The 21,104-nt window shown below is 39.7% G+C and overlaps 3 protein-coding genes across 9 annotated transcripts in view; 2 read left to right on the top strand and 1 right to left on the bottom strand.

The window, feature by feature from the left end:
• Positions 1 to 9,337, top strand: part of PUS7 (pseudouridine synthase 7) — a 22,138-nt gene extending 12,801 nt beyond the window's left edge. For all 6 annotated transcript variants that reach the window (XM_066318692.1, XM_066318694.1, XM_066318688.1 and 3 more), the window contains 10 exons: positions 51 to 128; positions 1,752 to 1,880; positions 2,105 to 2,230; positions 2,524 to 2,585; positions 2,930 to 3,090; positions 3,976 to 4,102; positions 4,834 to 4,935; positions 6,686 to 6,815; positions 7,846 to 7,937; positions 8,621 to 9,337. In XM_066318692.1, coding sequence (XP_066174789.1) covers positions 51 to 128; positions 1,752 to 1,880; positions 2,105 to 2,230; positions 2,524 to 2,585; positions 2,930 to 3,090; positions 3,976 to 4,102; positions 4,834 to 4,935; positions 6,686 to 6,815; positions 7,846 to 7,937; positions 8,621 to 8,757 — 1,144 coding nt within the window. In that variant the 3' untranslated portion in view covers positions 8,758 to 9,337. The remainder of the gene's footprint in view (positions 1 to 50; positions 129 to 1,751; positions 1,881 to 2,104; positions 2,231 to 2,523; positions 2,586 to 2,929; positions 3,091 to 3,975; positions 4,103 to 4,833; positions 4,936 to 6,685; positions 6,816 to 7,845; positions 7,938 to 8,620) is intronic.
• SYPL1 (synaptophysin like 1) overlaps positions 1 to 21,104 on the bottom strand; it is a 362,670-nt gene that overhangs the window by 143,938 nt on the left and 197,628 nt on the right. The window lies entirely within an intron of this gene.
• Positions 6,797 to 21,104, top strand: RINT1 (RAD50 interactor 1). 2 transcript variants are annotated; one of them, XM_066318681.1, is made up of 15 exons: positions 6,797 to 6,815; positions 7,846 to 7,937; positions 11,254 to 11,449; positions 11,612 to 11,853; positions 12,023 to 12,196; positions 12,276 to 12,425; positions 13,597 to 13,753; positions 15,655 to 15,765; positions 15,937 to 16,162; positions 16,761 to 16,898; positions 17,650 to 17,849; positions 19,022 to 19,236; positions 19,891 to 20,071; positions 20,155 to 20,273; positions 20,869 to 21,104. In XM_066318681.1, exons 3-15 carry the CDS (start codon positions 11,273 to 11,275, stop codon positions 21,080 to 21,082), a joined length of 2,304 nt encoding a protein of 767 aa, XP_066174778.1. In that variant the 5' UTR covers positions 6,797 to 6,815; positions 7,846 to 7,937; positions 11,254 to 11,272; the 3' UTR covers positions 21,083 to 21,104. The 2 variants fall into 2 exon arrangements, with proteins under 2 accessions (XP_066174778.1, XP_066174779.1); XM_066318682.1 differs by lacking the exons at positions 6,797 to 6,815; positions 7,846 to 7,937 and adding an exon at positions 9,948 to 10,198.

Here is a 21,104-nt window from a genome sequence, read left to right as displayed (position 1 = left end):
GATCTGTTGCTCTTTTAATATACATAATATCTGTTACCGTTGCTTTTAAGAGTGAAGCCAAACATATTTTCCTACATGGGAACTAAAGACAAAAGGGCTATAACTGTTCAAGAGATTGCTGTTCTCAGGTAAGTAAAAGTACAGTCCGGGGTATTTGCACTTCTGTTGGGTGGCTTGGATATCTCACTAAATACCTGAATACTCAGTGACACAAATCCAGGTTCAGGTCCTGACCTTGTAAAGGTGCTAATGAAGGTGCCTCATTACTTTTGTGTTCTGTGATTACTGCTGATAATTTCAGTCTGAGTCACAGGCTGGTTATGTGTACTTGGCCGAGGCAGTGGGACAGATTGCCTACATGCTCTTAGGCTGCTTGGATCTCCTGCAGCAGCAGAAAAACAGACTGACATGGTGAAAATAATGTCCCACTTCCTTCCTGGCTTTTGTCTCCCACTTTCTACAGCTAGAATCCTATTTTCTTTCTCACTGCACTCTCTGAACAGTGCCAGAGAAGGCTAACACTGCCTTTGCTCACCTGTGAGCAGCCAGAAGGGTGAAAAAAAGAGAGAAATTTTTCCTGCCTTAACCTACTCCCTTAAGTCACCTTCTAAGAGAAAATAAAATTTACTTTGTCATATTCTAAGATAATTACATGGTTTCTGGACACTTTAGATTAGTGTTAGATCCATAACTGAGAATGACAGACATCTCCCAGTCATATATTACAATATCATTTTAGCTGGCTGGAATGTCCCACCTGCCTTTCTTCTTATGAATTTTGAAAACCACACTCCTTGAGAGAGGAATTCACAGCTTGAAAGCCAGAGGTTTGATCAGAGGTTTGACCTGTTAAAAGGAGAGCATCCACTACTGAACTGTTGGTATATTTTCTCCCGATGTTCTGTATGTGTGTGTGTTAGCACATATAAAAGGAAATACTGATCTGTGAATTGTGAGAAGCCCCAGACTGGCATTGCTGCAAAAGCAGCTTTGCAAGGTGGTATGAGTTAACCAAATGTGGGATGTAGCCATATCAAGTGCTGTTCCATTTACTTTTTAACATTATCACATTCAATGTTGTGTCCAAGAGCTCCAGAGTGCTGTAAGTGTTGTGTGGTGTCTGTTCAGTCGTACCACAACCCCTGACTCCTGCACAGGAGAGAGGACCTTACCAATTGCAAGCCTTTTCTGAGTGTGCTGGCCATGCTGGGTCATAAACTTCACTATCTTGGTAAAATTTTAGCAGAAGTGTCCAAGAGCAGCTTGGTGATGCAAAGAACAGGGTATGCTTCCAAAAATAGTAGCAACAAAAATGGCAGGTATCGGTGACAGATTGGATTCCATCTTCCTTCATCTGCACTAGGCATACACGGCAGCTAATTTTACCTAACTCTGTATTTATGACTGTGCTAACTGGGGTATATTCATGAAGTAGTTACTCAAATAACACAGAGTTCAGCTTGTGGGGTACAGTATGCATCAATACTGCAATATACTTTTTTTGGAGTACATGTTTTAATATAGATGTGAAAAGGCAGTGCTAACAGTCTGTCACAGTATACATTTTCTTTTGTGTAAGTACCTTTAAGAATTATGTATTCCTTTAGCTGTTTCATTAAAGTGTTTTGAAAAGGCAACAGTAGAAAATTGGGGAAACTACGCTCACTGTTTCTGGTTTTGTAATGGCAGCATTTCTGTATTTATCTGCTTTTCTGAGCATAGGTTGGTCACTGTTGTCTGTTTCTTTTTAGAATCACTGCACAAAGACTTGCTCATTTGAATAAATGTTTGATGAACTTCAAATTAGGAAATTTCAGTTACAAGAACCATCCACTGAAATTGGGAGAACTGCAAGGGAACCATTTCACTGTTGTTCTCAGGTAGTATGTTAGTAGATATTTACATAGTTCAGTTAAAATTATTTTTTCTTTAAATAGATAAGCAATATCAGTGCAACTTGTCTTACAAAAAAGAAGTCCTGCTAGCAGGAGACAGTTGAATTTGATGCATGCTATATAATATTGATGTTGAGCTTTAATATAAGGGACATCTCAAAATAGCATAAACCCTTAATCTGTCTATATTTTTTTTTTTTTTATGCTAGAAACATAACAGGAACTGATGACCAGATAGAGCAAGCAATGCATTCACTCAGGGAAATTGGATTCATTAATTACTATGGAATGCAAAGATTTGGAACCACAGCTGTTCCTACTTATCAAATTGGCAGGTATGTGTTGCTTTTATCCTTCCTCCCTTTTTTTTTTAAATTTTATTCTTATCACCATGTAACTTAATGTATTTTTGGGAACATTTTTCTAACATATTGCCTGTACCAGTTTTAAATTTAGATTCAAGAAAGATCTTGTTTCTGAACTTGCTTCAGCAGTTATCTTGCATAATAGCACTACTTTTAATATTGCATAAGTCTAAACACTAATACTTATTTTTTTGATAAGTTGGCTGAATCCCTTTAAAATAGATTTAATCAGTTCTTAATACACTTTCCTATTTGAATCCTAGAGCTATTCTACAGAACAACTGGAATGAAGTAATGGATTTGATATTAAAACCACGACCAGGAGGTGAGAACTGAAAAATCATGTGTTTCTGCCTCCTCTCCAAGAACTGTGTGTTGAGGAAAAACTTATGCCAGTTTAGCAGTGGAGAAGCAATCTTCAGACTCTCCCTTTCTGCCTCACTTTCCTTGCTGTGCAGTTTCTTGCAGTGGGGCTGAAAAAGGACCTGAATACATATTATCTGCTCAAGCTCCATGTGAAGCCTTCCAACCTCAAGTGTTCTGTGATTCTGTTCCTCTCTAATTACCATGACTGAAACTTTAATTTTTCAACTGTTTTAACAAAAGGCGAGGTGTATGCTTTTTTTTGGTGTCTAGCTAAAATATTTTTATTTTGCATCCTTGTTCTAGCTGAAAAGGGATACTTAGTCAAATGCAGAGAGGAATGGGCAAAGACTAAAGATCCAGCAGCAGCCCTCAAGAAACTACCTGTAAAAAGGTGCGTGGAAGGACAGCTTCTACGTGGACTCTTAAAGTATGGAATGAAGAACATAATCTCTGCATTTGGCATAGTGAGTGTAAAAGCTGGGTGGTATTTACTTGAATAAACATTCTTTTGATGGTATCAGGATGAATTTAAAATAGACTCATTGATGCTTGATGAGTAGAAGGTTAAGTTTAAAAATCTTTACATTTATCCTGCCTTTTTGCTGGAAGTACTGCTGTGTAGTGACTGATGACATCTCTAATTAATGTAGGCATAATGAGCTTTCCAATTTACACAACAATCTCTCTGGTATGTGGGAAGTAATACAGTTGTACTTAGTAGCTGTCTAAAATACGGATCTGAGAATTGTGCAAATGTTCAGTTTTAGTGTTTTCCTGTTGCTTTAAAAGTATAAATCAAACTGGTGGTGGGCTAATGAATCAGCCTGATATAGAGGTGATGGATCCACTTATCATTTTCAAGTGGTGTAATCAAGATCAAGTCTTTGGAGAAAATACCTCATCACTAGCAAACTACTGGGCCTATTGTAGGATCTGGGGAATAATTTCTTGTTTATGAAGAAGATAATTAGAATAACACTCTGCTTTCACAGCTGCAACGTTTACTTAAGATTTCAGGAGGTTGAATATGAATTCAGTGTTTTATAATAGACCTGTATGTTTGACCTGTAGAATTAAAAAAAAATGTGTGTGTGTGTGTGTGTGGGGGGGGGTCTGTGAATTTAAGCACAGTTCTTTTTTGTGAAGATTTCAAATGTATAAAAGCATTATTTCTTCACATATCCTTTTCTCAAACAATGAACAAAAATCAAATATGATACCAAGAAATTGTGTAAGTCTTTTTGCTGGATAAGGTAACATTTCAAATATAGACCTTTTTGATTAGGATTGTCAGAAAAAAACAAAACATGCATCTTTCTAGTGTTTAATTTTTTTTTCTTTGCCTCTAGATACCAAGAAATAATCGTTTAATGTATATTCATAGCTACCAGAGTTATGTGTGGAATAATATGGTGAGCAAGAGAATAGAAGAATATGGACTTAGAGCTGTACCAGGAGATCTCATACTTAAAGGAGGTAAAAACAGACAAAGCCAATGATGCTGTATAGTTCAGATTCCTAGGAAAACAAGGCATGTAGCTGTTCATCTGATGCTGCTTGCATGGTTTCTTTTCTCTCACCCATTTTAGCCCAGTGATGTCTGAATCCATTGGCCTATTTTAGAGAAATTGTGCAAGGAGTTGGAAGTTAGGTATTACACTTCCATGAGCTGTTTGTTAGCCTGTCTTTTCAAATAACTGGATAGGGAATAGAGACTATGGAGGACTGATTATTCTCAAGAATGACCACAAACCTAGTTGAGCTATGAGGAACTGTGGAAAGACGTTATGAAGTTTTAACCATACAAGTTTTTGATTGCATTAGTGACTTGTAAAACAGAAGCTCCACTCAGTTAAAACTTTCTTCACTGGTATTTACTCTGGCATTTCCTGCAGTATTTCTCCTTTATGTGTGCCTGATACATGGAAGGGAGAGCTGTTCCTCTAGCAGTCCTTACTTCATGTAGCTTTAAGTCACTGGAAGCTAGAAGCTTCTAGTTACTGGCTGTGATTCTGCCAGTAACTGTGACAGCCTTGGAGGCTGTTACTTCTTTTCTTAGAAATGTTGTCTGTTAATTGGAGATAAAACATGGTTATCTTTCTCAGAGTAAGCTTACTTCAATCAAAGGCTTCATTTTAAATTCAGCTGAAGTTAAAACTCTTGCAGGCATCCATACTGGTAACTTCATTTTTCTGTCCTGACTGTAGCCACAGCTGTTCACATTGAAGAAGGGGATGTTGACAACTACACTATCCACGATGTAGTGATGCCATTGCCTGGATTTGATGTTATTTATCCAAAGCATAAAAGTAAGTCTGACTGTTAACTGAAATATTTACTCTGAAAACATAAGTCTGCTTTAAGATTGTTCTTAAAAGGAAGATTGGATCTACTCAACCTTGGTGACTTTTAAAGCAATACATCACTTCAGGTCTCTAAAACATTAATGTCAGCCTTTTGTTGCTGCCAGGGCGCTCTGCTCAGTCTCCTTCCCACTGGGAATCCCAGATGACAGCAGAGCAGAATTTCTCACTAACCTGTACTACTGCAAGGAGTTAATCAGGTACAGGACTTTCTCCTTGATGAGTTTTCATGAGGTTCCTCTTGGCCCATTCCTCTAGTGTGCCTCAGTCCCTCTGAATGGCAGTCCTGTCCTTGCATGTATTGAATGCCACCCCAGCTTGGTTTAGCCCACTGATTGCCTGGAGTAAATTCCAGCTCTTCTCCACTATTTCACAGGACACATCTCAGTCCCTTGAGGAACTCTGCTTTTAGGTAGATGTGCAACCAGTAGTGACTATACTTGGAGGTGCTGAGCCAGACAGCAGTTACCCACTTACCACTGTGGTGTTCTAACCTCAGACACAAAGATGCTGTGGGAATACAGCATCTAAAGCTTGCTAAAGGCAAGGCAGGCAACAGTCCCTGCTCTCCCCTCATCCACAGGTGTAATAATTTCATCATAGAAGACAGTAAGGTTGGTGGATTTTTTGCTTTTTCTCTTCCTTTTTCTCCCCCTTATTAAAACCACAGTCATTGTGTACCCAAAAAGGATTAACTCCATTATTTTTCCCAGGGACCAGAGTGAGCCTGACTGGTCTGTAATTCCCTAATTATCTTTCCTGCTCTTTCTGAAGCTGGGTGTAACACTTGGTTTTCTGCAGTTGTCTGAGACATCCCTAGATCTGCACAATCCCTGAGATAATAGAAAGAACTTCACCATGATGTGAGCCAGCTCTCTCAACCTTTATCTTTTCCCACTACTAGTAGTCCCTCTCTTTCTTAACCTTGTCTCTAAGAAGAGAGGCCTGGGGCACTTTGCTGATCAAAGAGGCACTGAGACCATCAGCCTTTTGTCTGTCACTAGACCAACTGCCCCATTTAGCATCAGACCATCACTTCCCTTGTATTCTTTCATTCCTTATGTTGCAGCAGAACTCTTGTTGGTCTTGATGTCATTTGCTGCTTTCGACTGTAGCAGAGCTTTGACTTTCCTAACACCATTTCTGTGTGCCTGGACAGTGCTGATACAGTCCCTTTTTGTAGCTGGACCTGGGTTTCCCCTGCTGTATGTGTTCTTATAGATGAGGTTGGTCATGAGCTCCCTGCACGTTTTTCTCAATATGGAATTGAACTGTTCTAGTGCTTGGTTGTCAAATTGTCAACTGATTTCTCTCTGCTGCTTTTTAATGAGAGAGTAATGGGTAATCTGGCCTTTTATTTTAAATTATTTTTTCCATATACTTGAGATTAGTCGTGTGAAGTCTAGATAATTGGAAAGCATATATGAGATGGCATTTAAATGTCAATAAAGTATTTTGTAAATTTTGTTTTCAGATGAAATTTGATTTGATGTGTTCTTTGTTTCTGCCTCTACTAATCAGGGTGTAGAAGTAAGCAGGTAATAAGATTTAATAATAAGATTAAACTTCTGTGTAGCATTTATCTCATATCTGCTGAAAACTTCTAAATGTAAGGGAAGGGAACAATCTATGAAAACAGGCTGTTTAAATTGGCCACACTACATTCTCTCCTATTAAATATTTTCCTCTCTTCCAGTTGGTGAGGCCTACAAGGAGATGCTGGTAGCTGACAACCTTGATATCAACAACATGAGGCATAAAATCAGAGATTACTCACTTTCTGGAGCATACAGAAAGATTATCATTCGGCCTCAGAATGTCAACTGGTGAGTGGGAGCATAAAGGAAATTACACTTGATTTGACAGCACAGAGTTTATTTAAGTACAAAACAACATGAGACTGATCCACAGGACATCCACACAGACTGAAACATAGGTAGAGAGGAATCTTGCTGCACTTGTCTCCTGTTTTTAGTGCAGCTGAAGTGGAACCATACCCTTATTTCTTCCTTGGTTCTCTGGTTCTGTAGCAGAGGAATATGAAGATATCTATCTAGTTGTTCACTCCTTGCAGGGCTTGCCTGAACACTTCATAGATTGTTTCAACATAACTATGATGGATAATACTCAAAACAGGGTTTTTCTGTAGTCTGTCTTTGAGAAAGTTGGTCTCCAATTACCTGTCAATCAGAAAAAATTGTATCACTTCAACCTACTTAAAGATACAGCCTTGTTTTCATATGGAAACTGAATAAATACCTTCTAAACAGAGATCTGTACAATTGTGCAGTGAGACATGATCACTGATGCACAGAATAAAATATAGAGGGCTTAGGAAGGAGCAGAAAATTACAAATATTTATACACTTGAACCATCAGCAATAATGAATATTAAGCTTATCTACTTCCCAGTTAGTTTTTCAGCTTCATGGTTACATATGAGATTTCTGTTAAATAAACAGCAGAAATCGTAGAATGTGTTTAAGCCCTTTCAAAGTTTGGATGACTGTTTGAAAGGCTTCACTCCTACTCTTAGAGTTGACACTGTTCTTCCCTTGATTTCATGAACTATACTTCTTCTGTGGTAGGAAATTCTGGCACCACACAAGGGCAAACAGATGAGTTGTGCAAAGAAACCTCTCACTAAATTACAGTTGTCTTTTAATAATCTTCATAAAGCCAAAGCAAGTCTTCTATGTAAAGCTTTACCTGGGTTTTTTTGCCTAATTTAATTTCAGCTGTAAATGCCAAATTGCAGTAATAATAATAAAAATACTATTACAATAAACACACATTTATATAAAATGTGTTAACCTAAATAATTTAATAATAATAAATTTTATGTATATCATAAAGGGAAGTTGTTGCATATGATGATCCTAAAATCCCATTATTTACTACGGATTTGGATAAACTGGAAGGAAAACCATTACCAGTTCTCCCTGCAGGTAAGTTGATCTTTCTGCTGGTTTGCTAAATAGAAGTTTGATCTGGCTGTTGCTTTCAACTGCTACATATTGAAAGCTCCTTTAAGGAAGAGCTTTCATTTAACTATTAACTGTTAAGCAATGGTAACCACGATCTCTAAAGCCAAGTATCTAAATAAGGACCCTAATTTCTCAAGGGTGCAAGCCATTCCTCCAGCATCTGCATCGACTGTTACATTTTCTTACAGGCATCTGTAAAATCAAGTAAATGCTTAGCAGTAAATGTCTGCAACTAACAAAGGTGGAATTAAATCACAAATTGTCTATATACTGAGCTTGTGTTATTGGTGCTGAACACAGATGACCCAAATGCTTAACTCTGGTCACAAAATGTTCTGACACTGCTTTTTCAGAGAAGTCAAAACAGGCTGAGAGGTCAGTCTGAAAGAACAAATGTTTGCTTTTAAAAGAAGGAAACTCTGAAACCAGCACTTTGTGCTGAGAGGAAATGTTAAAAAAAATTGTTTCATTAAATTTTTCACTGTGGATATAAACAGGAGTGTGATGGTGGTGGTTGTTTTGCTTTGTGGGCTGTAGAAGTTGGTTGTGGAAGCTGTTAGTCCAGTTTAGATGACATCCAGAATTAGCATTTATATATGCCCTTAACCTTGTTCTTGCTTTTTGTCTCTTACACCTTCTGATAGATGGCAAATTCAGGGCACTAAAGATGGAGTTCTCCCTTCCCCCATCCACTTACGCTACCATGGCGATTCGAGAAGTTTTGAAAATGGACACAAGCATAAAAAACCAGACACAACTGAATACTACGTGGTTGCGCTGAATGAACTGCAAAATCACTTCATTTTAACAAAGCGTTTTCTTATTTACATGTTCTGTACAAAACTTTAAGAGTCACAGTAAGAGATTTGTATTTTTTTAAGTTTTTTTAGTGCTAGCATTTAACTTCAGTAGTGCTTTGCAAGATGGTGACTCTAAGATGATACAGATTTTAGTGACTGGTGCTTTTTACTGAATGAGTAAGTTGCTTGAGCTGTTACATGGATGTGTCTTTAGAATTGAGTTTATAATGGCATCTGACCTGGAAGAATGTTTAGCTTGCTTTCTTTGGGCAAGCACTGAATGTTTTCACAAGTCCAGCCCACCTTGAAGACTTTGCAAATACAACGAATTACACTGAGAAAGATGAATTGCAACCAAATTAAGATACTGATGAACATAGGTATTTGCTGGAATTTTGCTGGTAGCATTTGCACTGATGCAGTAGCGGATTCTGTTAGCAAGGCTTTTGTGTGCTGTAAAGCTCTTTTAAATAGTCCGACTTTTCATTGAGAAAATACTTGTATTTTCCAGCTAATACCTGTACCAACAGGTACTAAAAATAAATTAACCTGAAACTCTGAGCGTGTATCACTAAGTGCTGCCTTTACGCCTGTCCATTCCCCATTGGCAGGGAATATGCCAGCCTTCCTGTCGGGGAAAAAAAAAAAAAAAAAAAGACTGTGGAGCTGTTCTAAGGAAACATGGTCTTTTAAACCAAATGCAAAGCCTCTGCTGCTAGTCATGTCGCCAGCCTCGGCGGCTGTGTGCGGAGGGGCCGTGAGGGGCCAAGGCCGCGTTCTCGGAGCACGGGCCCCAGGACAGTCCCCGGGCGGTGTCGCTCGGAGCCCGGAGCCCGGCTCAGGACAGTCCCCGGGCGGTGTCGCCCGGGGCCCGGGGCCCGGAGCCCAGGACAGTCCCCGGGCGGTGTCGCCCGGAGCCCAGGACAGTCCCCGGGCGGTGTCGCCCGGAGCCCAGGACAGTCCCCGGGCGGTGTCGCCCGGGGCCCGGAGCCCAGGACAGTCCCCGGGCGGTGTCGCCCCGAGCCCGGAGCCCAGGACAGTCCCCGGCCGCGCTGTGGCGGTGCCGCGCCTGCGCCCCGCGCTCCGTCACTGGCGGCGGCGCTGACGCGGCGCTGGGGCGGCGCTGAGGCGCGGGGACCCGCGGGGAGCTCGCTGAGGGCTGAGGGCTGAGGGCGGCGGGGAGCTCGCTGAGGGCTCCGGGCGGCGACACCCGCGGCCCTCCCGTCCCCGCGGCACCGTGCTGCGAGGGGAAGCCGCCGCTCGTCGGCCGGCGCCCGGGGCGCGGCAGGAAGGGCTCGCCGAGCCGCTGAGGGGCTGGCTGGCCGCCCGGGCCGGGCCGAGGCCGGCGGCGCTTCGCTGGCAGCCTCCCGGAGCCCGCAGAGCCTTCAGCCGGCCCGGGGAGGGCCCGGCCCTCGGGCCGAGGTGGGTGCTGAGCCGCGGGGCTGAGCGGGCAGCCGCCGGGAGGGATGTGCCCAGGGTCCTGTTCCTCTCTGCTGTAACCCGATCCTCTCCGCTAACTATGAAAAGAACACCGCTCGGTTAGTTTTTTCCTGCCGCATTGTTTACATTGCTGCAAACAGGCGTTTTACTGTTCTGCTTGCTTTATTCGCTTCTTGCTCTGCAGCACCCTTGGCCGCCCAGTTTGTTCTTCCTGGTGCTCTCTATTGCCTCTACAACTCTGGCTCGTCAGCTGCACCACTTTTTCACTATTAAACTGACTCACTTGTCGGTTTAATAGGAGTTTTAACTTAATTAAACCTTGTAGCAGATGAAGTGCAAGTGTATAGGTTTTTATTTTTAAATACTCTTTTGAAAGTATCACTTTCAAAAGAGGTTGAGGATTAAACTGGCCATACAGTTGTCATTGTTGCCTTTTTTGTTTCACTGTGAACATCCTCTCAGTGTCAGGTTTCTCTGGATGCTGCCAATTGTGTGGATCAGCAAATGTCTTTTATGTTATACTCTGGGGATTTTTTTGGTAAATATTTCAGTTATTAATTTACTTTCTAAGTTATTGTTAGGCCCATATGGATACTTTGCTGGTAACACATCAGTCATGAGTTGGTATCTCTGAAATATCCTAAACTTTTGAAAAGGCAAAGTGGAACATTATCTTCCTTTTTTTTTTTTTTTTTTCTGTCTTTGTAGTTAAGCTTTTTATATTATATATGTAGGAACTGCATATTTATTTAACTGTTTTCAATGGAATTAATGCTTTTGGGGAAGGAAGAAATTAACAGATGTATTTCTCTTGGTAGTTAAAATATAGTAAATCACCTGTTGGATGTGTAGGCAAGGTTTTATCAGACCTCGGATTAGACCTAGGCCAGCAAATTGTCTCACTTAAAGCAGTATAATTAATGAATATAATATTTCGGTCTCAGTTTAAATTGAACTTTTCATAGAGTTTTGTTCTTCAGAAGATAATATTTGTTTGCGCTGTCTTATTGTCTGCTAATTAGAAATCATATACTCAGTATTGCAGAGAAAGAAAACATGGCAAGCATTGCTGTTAGAAAGAAAGAAGTCACTAGAGATCTAGACCACTGTGATATTCCATACTATGTTTCTGAATTTGTGGAAAGAGAACTTGGAAATGACTATGATTCCCTGGGGAAGCTAGACAGCCTGATTGAAAAGCTATCTGAAAACAAAAAGCACTTAGAAGAACAGGTAAGCATCTTTCTGGTTTATTATTTTTCTTCTTCCAAGCATGCTGTGTGACTGATTAAGAGTATGAAAGTAAATGAGATGTATCAGTATCTCTCTCAAATGGTACTGCTCTACACAGTGCAGTGCTTTTATGTCTGCCTTAATACTCTTCTGTCAATGCAGGTCCTTACAGTTTCGTCCGAAGTCCCTAAAAGAATTCAGAACGCCTTAAAGAATGCAGAAGATTCCAAAAAGTCTCTGAGTCAGCTTCTGGAGGAGGAAACTGTTCTGTCTGAGTCCATCAGCAGGCACTTGCTGACAGCTCAGCCGTGGATGGAGGATCTGGATGTGCTGATCGGCCAGGTGGAAGAGATCGAGCGGCACCTGGCCTACCTCAGGTGGATTTCTCGCATAGAAGAGCTGAGGTAAAGCTTCTGAGTGCTGTGTGTATGTTCTGAGAGTGGTAACCTGGTTTATCCCTTTATTAAAGTATTTTAAATTCGAGAGAATTTTGTCTTTACTTTTCAATATACAAATGATTCTCTCCTGTTATCATTAATGAACGTTTGGCCTTGACGTTTTTGTGTTTTATAGTGATAGCATTCAACAATACCTGATGACCAACAATGTTCCAGAGGCAGCCAGTACTCTAGCATTCATGGCAGAGCTGGATATTAAACTTCAGGAGTCATCTTGCTCTCATCTTCTTGATTTTGTGAGATCCACTGTTAAGTTCTGGCATAAAATCCTTAAGGACAAATTGACAAGGTGAGAGAGAGACACTGTGACTCCCTCACCTTTACGCTGTACTGTGACTCTGTATCCCAGCGCTTGTTTTGTGTTGCAGTGACTTTGAGGAGGTGCTGACACAGCTCCGTTGGCCCTTTGTGGGGCCCCCTCAGTCCCAGGCATTTGGCCTTGCTGCACCAGCCAACGCTCCCGAGGTGTACAACAACCTGGAGATGCTGTTCTGTCAGCTTCTGAAGCTGCAAACCTCGTATCCTTTTTAATTCCTCCGGTGCATTTTAGCAGGAATAAAAACCGTTAGAGACGCACATTCTCGGGAGATTTATTTAAAGTTTTATTCTCCCTAAACACGATTTATGTTACTTTGTTTTAACATTAGAATGTTGTGGGGATTTGGGGGGCAGAGGGGGTGTTTGGGGGTTTTTTTTGGCATTTAGAAAATGCCAAGTGCCAAAGTTGTCCTTTTTGTCAGTAGAAACATTTCAACTCCACATTATGAGATCCAGTGCTCTCATGGCAGCTGATAGTTCAGGTTGTGTGAGGATTTGGCCTTATACTGTTTGGTACCTTGGCCCATGCATGTTAATGAAAAATGGTGATGTATGTTTTATTAGACACAGTTAATGCTTTTCCTTTTATAGCCTATATGTGAATTCAGCTTTAATCACTTTAATATGTCCCACCCCAGAAGGAAAAGAGGGAAAACTAAACACATGTCTTGGAAGGGGAATTTACAAAAAGGGGAGACTGCAGGAGAATTTTTGTTGTGCAGCAATCATAGTCTGCCTTTGAGGTTGCTCAGAGGGCACTGCTGCTCATTCTGTCCCTCATTTTTATGGATTAAATAATTCACAAAAAATTAGTTAAAACTAAAGGTCAACTAAGCCTTTGTATGTTTGTGACTGTGGCTTTTTTTTTTTTTTTTTTTTTTTAATCATGTAGTGGAAAGATGCAAGGCCATTGTACACAATCCTGAGTTGGTAACAATTGTGGTTTGTCAGAGTGGCTCACTTAAATCCATTACATGAAAATGGGAAATCATATGTTGCATTTATTAATCCCAGGAGTCCTCATCCTCCTTTAACAAATATGAATAAGTGTGTCTCTTGGACAGCCACTGTGTTTGTTTCTGACAATGGTGGTTTGCTGGGTTTTTCCAAGTTTCCTAAATCAAACAGACTTAAAGGACATGTATTGTCATTGAATAAATAATTCCTAAAGGCCTGAGTTATATTTAATATTGCATAAAGGGGAATATTTTGAGTATCTTTTCAGTTTGAGGAATTGTATTGTTTTCATAATACTGCCTTCAGTCAATGGTGTAGAACTAAGCAGTGTTCATTCTTATAAGCCCATTCTATTGAAGTGAGGATGCTGAGGTAATTTAACACTTGCATTCATCCTTGACTGTCACACTTAAGAGATGAGCTGTTAACCAAACCTAAACAACTGCCAGAAAAGTACCCTTTACCCCCTTCCCCACCAATTGTCCTTCCCATACAGATCATGCTGAATCCTCTTCAGAAAAGATTCAAGTATCATTTCACTGGAAATAAACAAACCAATGTTCTTAACAAGGTATGGGAGAAAGTGGTTTGACATTTCTAAATTGCTCTGTAAGCAACCTCTAGATTGCTGTATTTAATTGTATAGGTTACACACTTTCCAGAATTAGGATTTTTCAAAACTGCAGTTCCTGTGCCTTACCTAAGTGTGGACGGACACTGAGATAGCATTTGGGAACCTTTCAGAGGCACAGGCATTTTCTCTGGGTGAGGCAATATTTTTCCCTTGCCCAGGTCCTTCATAAAGCATTATTACAATCTTAGACTGACTCCCGTCTGTTCATAAGTTTTGATTAATTTCCTCTGTCTTGTTGCAAATGGTTTTGCACTGCTCTGTATTTCTTGAGCTCAAAGGCTGTGACTTTGATTTTTGGCATTGTGTTTTACTACCTTCCTGTAACTGAAAATACTGGATTCTGCGTTAGGATATGAAATGTGATTAGTTTAAGGTACTGTTAAATAATTCTTTTTTCTAATGTGTTGAAGTTTTTAATTGACATGAAACAAGAGATGCCAAGTCTACCAGTTGGAAACTGACTCACTTTCTGTGTGAATTGCCTTCAAATACTGAGGATTTTTATCTGAGAGTTACCACTGGAATGGGTTTCATTGCATTAACGCCACTGGAACACATCTGGAGTAGAGTTTGAGAGTTTTTTTGTAACATCCTGTTGCACAAGTCTGCTTATGGTCACCATCTTGTGTAAATCTAAATACATTTGCAATCTTGACAGATACTACTACAGCGCTTTTTAAAATACTTTTGTGTGTTTTAGTGGAAAAGAGGTGTTTTAGATACGAACAAAATTATTTTTAAAGTGGGTGGGAAAATTATGTGCAACACACAGAATTTGCAAACAACAATAGGGGAACAACTATTTAAAAAAAGAAGAACTTGTTCAGAAAAGTTTGCAAGGAATCTAGTGTCAGGTCAGAAAAATATTTCAACAGAGCCTTGCTGAAATTTGGGTTGTGATGTTTTTGGGGGATTTTTTTGGTTATTTTTGGGTTTTTGGTTTGGTTTGGTGGTTTTAGTTGGTTGGGGTTTTTTTGGGGGGGTCCTTTTTCTTTTTTTTTTTAGTAATTACTTGGCTAATGCAATAAAGAAAATACCAATGTAAAATATTTAAAAGACAGCAACCTGGACAGGATTAACAGTATTTCAGAGGAGAGGCTCAGAGTTCACAATGACCTTGCCCAGCTGGGGAAGGAGTGTCAAAAAAAACAACAACCCAAGCATGATAAAATTAATGAGACAAGTGAAAATGAATACAGAGGTGAGAAACAGACACCCAGAATGTGAGTGCACCTCAGCAGAAGCTTCTTTAGCTGTTGGGAGTGAGGAAAACAGGAACTGCTTCCACTTGCACTAACACTGAAAGAGGTGTTCATCAAAGCCTGCAGCCCATATTTTTAGGTGTGGAAACTGAAAAAGCTTAAAGGCATTACAATGTGAAATGAGAAGATGATAGAGTCCCCACTTCTAGGGGAAAGGTGGGCCTGAGGTTAGGCACAATAACAATAAGAGCAGAGCTTTTCTCTGGAGCACATCCTTTTTGTTGTACCAAGAAATAAGGGCCACACAGGAGAACAGGAAGAAGTATATGAAGCAGAAACAAGGTTCACATGAGTGAGAAAGCAGTAGAGAAAGGAGAAATAAAAATGGAACTTTTGCTTGAGGAACACAGTATTTGGTACATTTAAGATAATGAAAATCCAGAAATATTTTTCTGTCAATGCTTTTATATATATGAAAGTTAAGTAAAACAGAGTGAAAGACTTGTGTGACCTAAGATCAAGAGAAGGCAGGGAAAGAGAGTTGTATTTTTAGTAGAAATTTGTCTGAAAATACTAGTAGCACTTGAATAAATGTTTGGATGCATTTAATTTTTTTTTTTTTTTTTTTTTAATCAGCCTGAGTGGTATTTAACACAAGTACTTATGTGGATTGGAAATCATTCCAAGTTCCTTGATGACAAAATCCAGCCAATTCTGGACAAGGCAGGATCTTCAGTAAATGCTGGAGTAAGTCATTAAATGGTTTGTAAATGTGAATATAAATATCTAAGTCAGCTTCTGATATATTTGTGTTGGCCCATTTCCACTGAAACGTGTACGTGGTGAGACAGTCCAGTAGCAGTTTCTTGTGTACATGTTTGCACATGTCTCTGACATTCACTTCTCTCCTTTCCAAAGCTTGAATTCTCTCGTGCTCTAGTAATGCTGATTTTGGAGAAGCTGGCTGCTGATATCCCCTGCCTGTTGTATGATGATACACTCTTTTGTCACCTTGTGGATGAGGTACTTCTGTTTGAGAGAGAGTTATACAGCGTTCATGGTTATCTCAGCAGCCTTCCCAGCTGCATGCACATTCTGTCAGAAGAATCCTGCTTCCAGAGGTGGCTAACAGTGGAAAAAAAATGTAAGATTTCCAGTGCATTTTGTTGGCCTTTAAATTGCACAGTCAGAAAGTATGCGTCTACTTACACAGCTTCTTAAATTGGATAAGTCACTTGGACTGGGCTACTACCAAAAACATACGTATTTTGATGCTCTGTAATTATTCTGAATAAAAACTGATTAGGCTTCAACAGTACTTCTGTATTTTGTGGGACTCTTTCCCCTAAGCTGTATGCAATCAGGTGGGCTTATTTTTAGACAAATGTGAATGTTATGTGTGCAGACAGAGATGGACTTTAAATTGAAATAAGGGCGAGGTGTTAGGTTTTGAGAAATGAAGAAGAAATGTATTGGAAAGGAGCAAGCCAATTCTTAAAAAACAAAACCCAACCTCTCAATCGGTTCTGGCATTTAACTCTGTCAACAGCATTGCAAATGCAGATACATTGAAGCTGGTTTTGCATGAAATGAATTGTCAATAGTTTTTATAACCTGAAAATGCAAAATTTAACTTACTAGAGATAAGGCTTTTATGTTAATATATTTGGGAGGAGCTTTTGTTAAAAACTGAACTTACTTTAAATTTAAAAACTTAACTGACAAGTTTTTTTGCATCTCAGTTGCTCTTCAGAAAATGGACTCTATGCTTTCATCAGAGGCTGCATGGATATCACAGTACAAAGATATCTCTGATGTAGATGAAATGAAAGTTCCAGACTGTGCTGAAACTTTTATGACTCTCTTGTTAGTTATAACAGGTAATTATACCTAGGGGCATTGCTCATATTTGTAATGAACAGTAAAAAACCTTCAGCTAACAGATTTCTTTACTAAATGCTTTACTAAATATTCATTGTCAGCAGTAGTCACCAAATAATGTTGAAAAGTTGTGATGTTTGCAGTTTAATAAAAGCTTCCTGTTCATTTTGTATTTTGGACACCAATTCATGCATGAATAATCTTGACCTAGCGACATGTTTCCAAAATAATAATTAATAATATACATTTGATATTTACCATACTATCTCATAGTTGGTAGAATATATTTTGCTGCAATGCAGTAATAAATCCTAATAGTCCCTTTGAATCTGTGACAATTCAGAAGCTATCAAGTAACTTCTCTTTTTTTTTTTTTGCAGTAGCACATAAGAGCGAGTATGTTTTCATGAGACAATTGCATCTTCACTGGCTTTGTCTTTCTCTGTGTGAGGACACTTTAGGGGCACACTGGAGGGTGTGGTATTACCACACATTGCTTCAAGTGTTAGAATACAAACTGCTCATGGAATCAGAAGGGGGATGAAAGTCATTCCATGCTGAACTTTTGAATGGGCAGTTTCCCTGAAAACATTGAAATAACAGCTGTTTTCAATACTGACATTTAAATACTGACTATATGATGTTTTCATAGGTGTGAGGTAGTACAGTAAGATGCCTGTAATGTTTCTTTTTGAAAAGCTTTTATTAAGTGTCGGAAAGCCTAAAAACATTTTATTAATGTCTTTGCAGACAGGTATAAGAATCTTCCAACAGCTTCCAGAAAACTCCAGTTCCTGGGCCTACAGAAGGAGTTGGTTGATGATTTCAGGATACGATTAACTCAAGTAATGAAGGAAGAGACAAGAGCTTCCTTAGGGTTCCGATACTGTGCAATCCTTAATGCTGTCAACTATATAGCAACAGTTTTGGCAGACTGGGCTGACAATGTAGTAAGTAATCATTCTTCTTCTTCAAAAAAAACCAACTTTAAAATGGCCTGTGGATGTTTGTTTCGTTAAGACCATTTATTCTCAACACTTTCTGGGTGTATTCAGGAGAATTAATTACTGAAAAAGTATAATGAGATATAAATTCAGATTTCGCAAAATATGCATAAATAAGGACAAGTTACTGTTGGAGGCCTAAGCTGCCAATTAGAAACTTTCTAGGGAAATACAGAGCCAGGGAAATGGAATAATCTGAAGAGACCTCAAAAAGTAGTTTCTTTGACTTTATTTTTATTGTTAAAAAAAAATGAATTGATGTTGGAGATCTGTGAACCCGAGCAGCAGTCATTGCCTGGTGCTTGAACTCCTCCCATGGCAGGAGAGCTTAGAGAGATCCCACGTGGGTGTCTGTGTTGCAGCCCAGTTCAGGTGTGGCCCAGAAAGGCCACTCACTGATAACAGGAATTAGTGATTGCTGTACAACAGCCTGGTGGCAGCAGGGCCCAGGGCAGAATTTCAGCTTTTCTATGGCTCTTGGTGCTAAAGGTCAAAAAACCTGTTACACACAGAACGTGCAGAATAAGGCATTGTGTGTGCTGTGGGCAGCCCCCAAATTCTTACTGTCTTCACAGGAAGCTGTGGCTCTAGCAGGGGCTGACCTTGACTTGACTTCATGTTGTATGACTGCATCTACTACAATGTCTTGATCTGCTTAAAAGCAAAACCAGCAAGCTGTTACCACAGTGTCACACTGATCTTGATAACCTCAATTCTTGCTGTTGTCAGCACAGTAGAGTTATGATTCAATGAATAATCATTGATAAAAAAGTACAATTAAAGTTTACTTTTGCAAATCTTAAAGAAGCGGAGGTAGGGTTTTTTAAAAGCATGCTGCTGTCAGTCTTAAAGTAACTTTTTAGTATTCCTTTAGATCTATTCCATTTACCTATCTGAAACTTGTATCAGTTCCATCACTAGGATTAAACCACCATGTTTTGTTTTTCACTAAATCAGGACCACAGGGAAAGAAACAAAACTGTTTTTAAAATCTTAATTTTTTAATTTTATAAATGCGCCAGGGGGAGAGTGTTTTCTAGAACTTTGTTAGTACCAATGAAAAGTTCAAGGGGTAAGATTATTTCCTGTGGTGCTCCTCTCTGGTTTTGTTTGCCTAGTTCTTCTTGCAGCTGCAGCAGGCTGAGCTAGAGGTTCGTGCAGAAAGTGACACGGTGAGCCAGCTCCAGCTGGGACAGCTGGCGTCCATGGAGAGCTCTGTCTTCGATGACATGATCAACCTCCTGGAGCGCCTGAAGCACGACATGCTGACACGACAAGTGGATCATGTCTTCAGAGAGGTCAAAGATGCTGCAAAGCTGTACAAAAAAGAGAGGTGATTCTGTTTATTTAGTCTCTTCACATGTTACGGTATTATTCCCTGTTAAAAATACTGAGGTAACTAAAGGCAAGGATAGATAATAGGCAATATTTTTTTCTCGAGTAGGAAAGCTGCAAGGTAGTAAGTTCTGGAAAATTCTTTTTATTCTTACCCTGGGACCATTGTCATGCTATATTTTATAAAGTAGTTTCTCAATTAGTGGATGCATTAGTTAAAAACCCTAGGAAAGATTCTGGTTCATTCTAGTTTTCTATTTTGAGCAGGAATTATTTTCTTCATCGTAGTACTGAAGATTTTATGCAAAATGGCTTGTCATGACTGTTCTGTCCTCACAGACTCCTAGGGCTTCTTGAACATTTTCTCCTGAGTAGAGTTTCTGAAGTACTTCATAAAAGGAATAGAACCCAATGATTTTCAGGTTAGATGGGGTTCCCTAGAAAGACACATTCAGAGATTTTATAACTAAAGTATGAGTTTAATATTAAATGAAATTCAAACATAGCATTAGACCGATAACTTTTAGAAGCGCGAAAGAATTGTCTCTGAAACATTGTAAATGGGTAAGATTTTTTAAAGGGCAATTTTAACTTCAGTTGCTGTAATATGAATGATTTCATTCTAATGATTGCAGTGCACTGGTTCTTTCAGGTGGTTGTCTTTACCCTCCCAGGCAGAGCAGGCAGTGATGTCTCTGTCCAGCACCGCGTGCCCCATGTTGCAGACGCTGCGAGACCGTTTGCTACAACTGGAGCAGCAGCTCTGCCACTCACTGTTCAAAATCTTCTGGCAAATGCTTGCAGAGAAAGTGGATCTGTACATCTATCAGGAAGTGGGTATCAGTGGGACCTGTGCAGGGCCATGGAGGTGTCAGTGACTGGCTTGAACAGCAGATGCACCTCTTTGTGTTTGTAGGTCATTATGGTGAATCATTTCAACGAAGGAGGAGCAGCACAGCTCCAGTTTGACATGAGTCGGAATTTGTTCCCCTTATTTTCACACTACTGCAAGAGGCCAGAAAACTACTTCAAGCAGTAAGTAGGCCAACTTCTGATCTACTGGTATTTCAGAAGTGAGTGTCCAGAGAAGTACAAGTGTTCTACTTAAAACCCAGATTATTTTCACGGTTAGTTTTGATCCACACTTTAAATGTGTGGATCATTCATGCATCTGATGTTTTCAACTTGGAAAGCTGATTCTGCAGCATGTACTCAGAAAGCAAGAGAGTGTGGTATGTGTCTTGGAGTATTTTGTGCAGTCAGAATGTCTACATAAAATCATGGAAGGAATATTAAGTAGCACAAACCTCTGAAATCTGGGCCAAATAAAGCACTCAAAGATACAGTTACAGCACAATAAACTTTATTTTAAGAAGGATTACTTAAAACTATGTTCCTCCTCAGGACTGTCTTGGGTAGCAGTCTAGTTGCAGTCACAGATGAGAAGCTGCTACTCTTTTCTGGTTAGTTTTTTTCACTGGCCCACAGTCTCCTAAAGAGTCCAGCATCAAAATCTTCAGCTAATTGGGGCTGAAATCTGAGTATTTTTAAACCAACATGGAGCGTGGAAGGTTTTTTGTTCCGTTTAAATTTGTGCTGCTTACGTTAATCCATGTAATTTTTCCTCTAGCATAAAAGAAGCCTGCATTATCCTGAACCTGAATGTTGGCTCTGCCTTGCTTCTGAAGGATGTCCTACAGTCGGCTTCAGAAAATGAACCATTAAAGCCAAGCCAGCCATCTGCAACAGCAGCACTAAATGAACTGGGAGTTTATAAACTGGCTCAAAGGGATGTTGAGATTCTTCTCAATTTGAGGGCTAGTTGGCCAAATACAGGAAAATAAAAACTTCAGGAATGGTTAATAA

This window comes from Sylvia atricapilla, chromosome 5 (assembly GCF_009819655.1).
Source record: "Sylvia atricapilla isolate bSylAtr1 chromosome 5, bSylAtr1.pri, whole genome shotgun sequence".
NCBI lineage: Eukaryota > Metazoa > Chordata > Aves > Passeriformes > Sylviidae > Sylvia > Sylvia atricapilla.
Note: the sequence above shows the minus strand (reverse complement) of the source record. Positions and strands in the feature narration are given on the sequence as shown.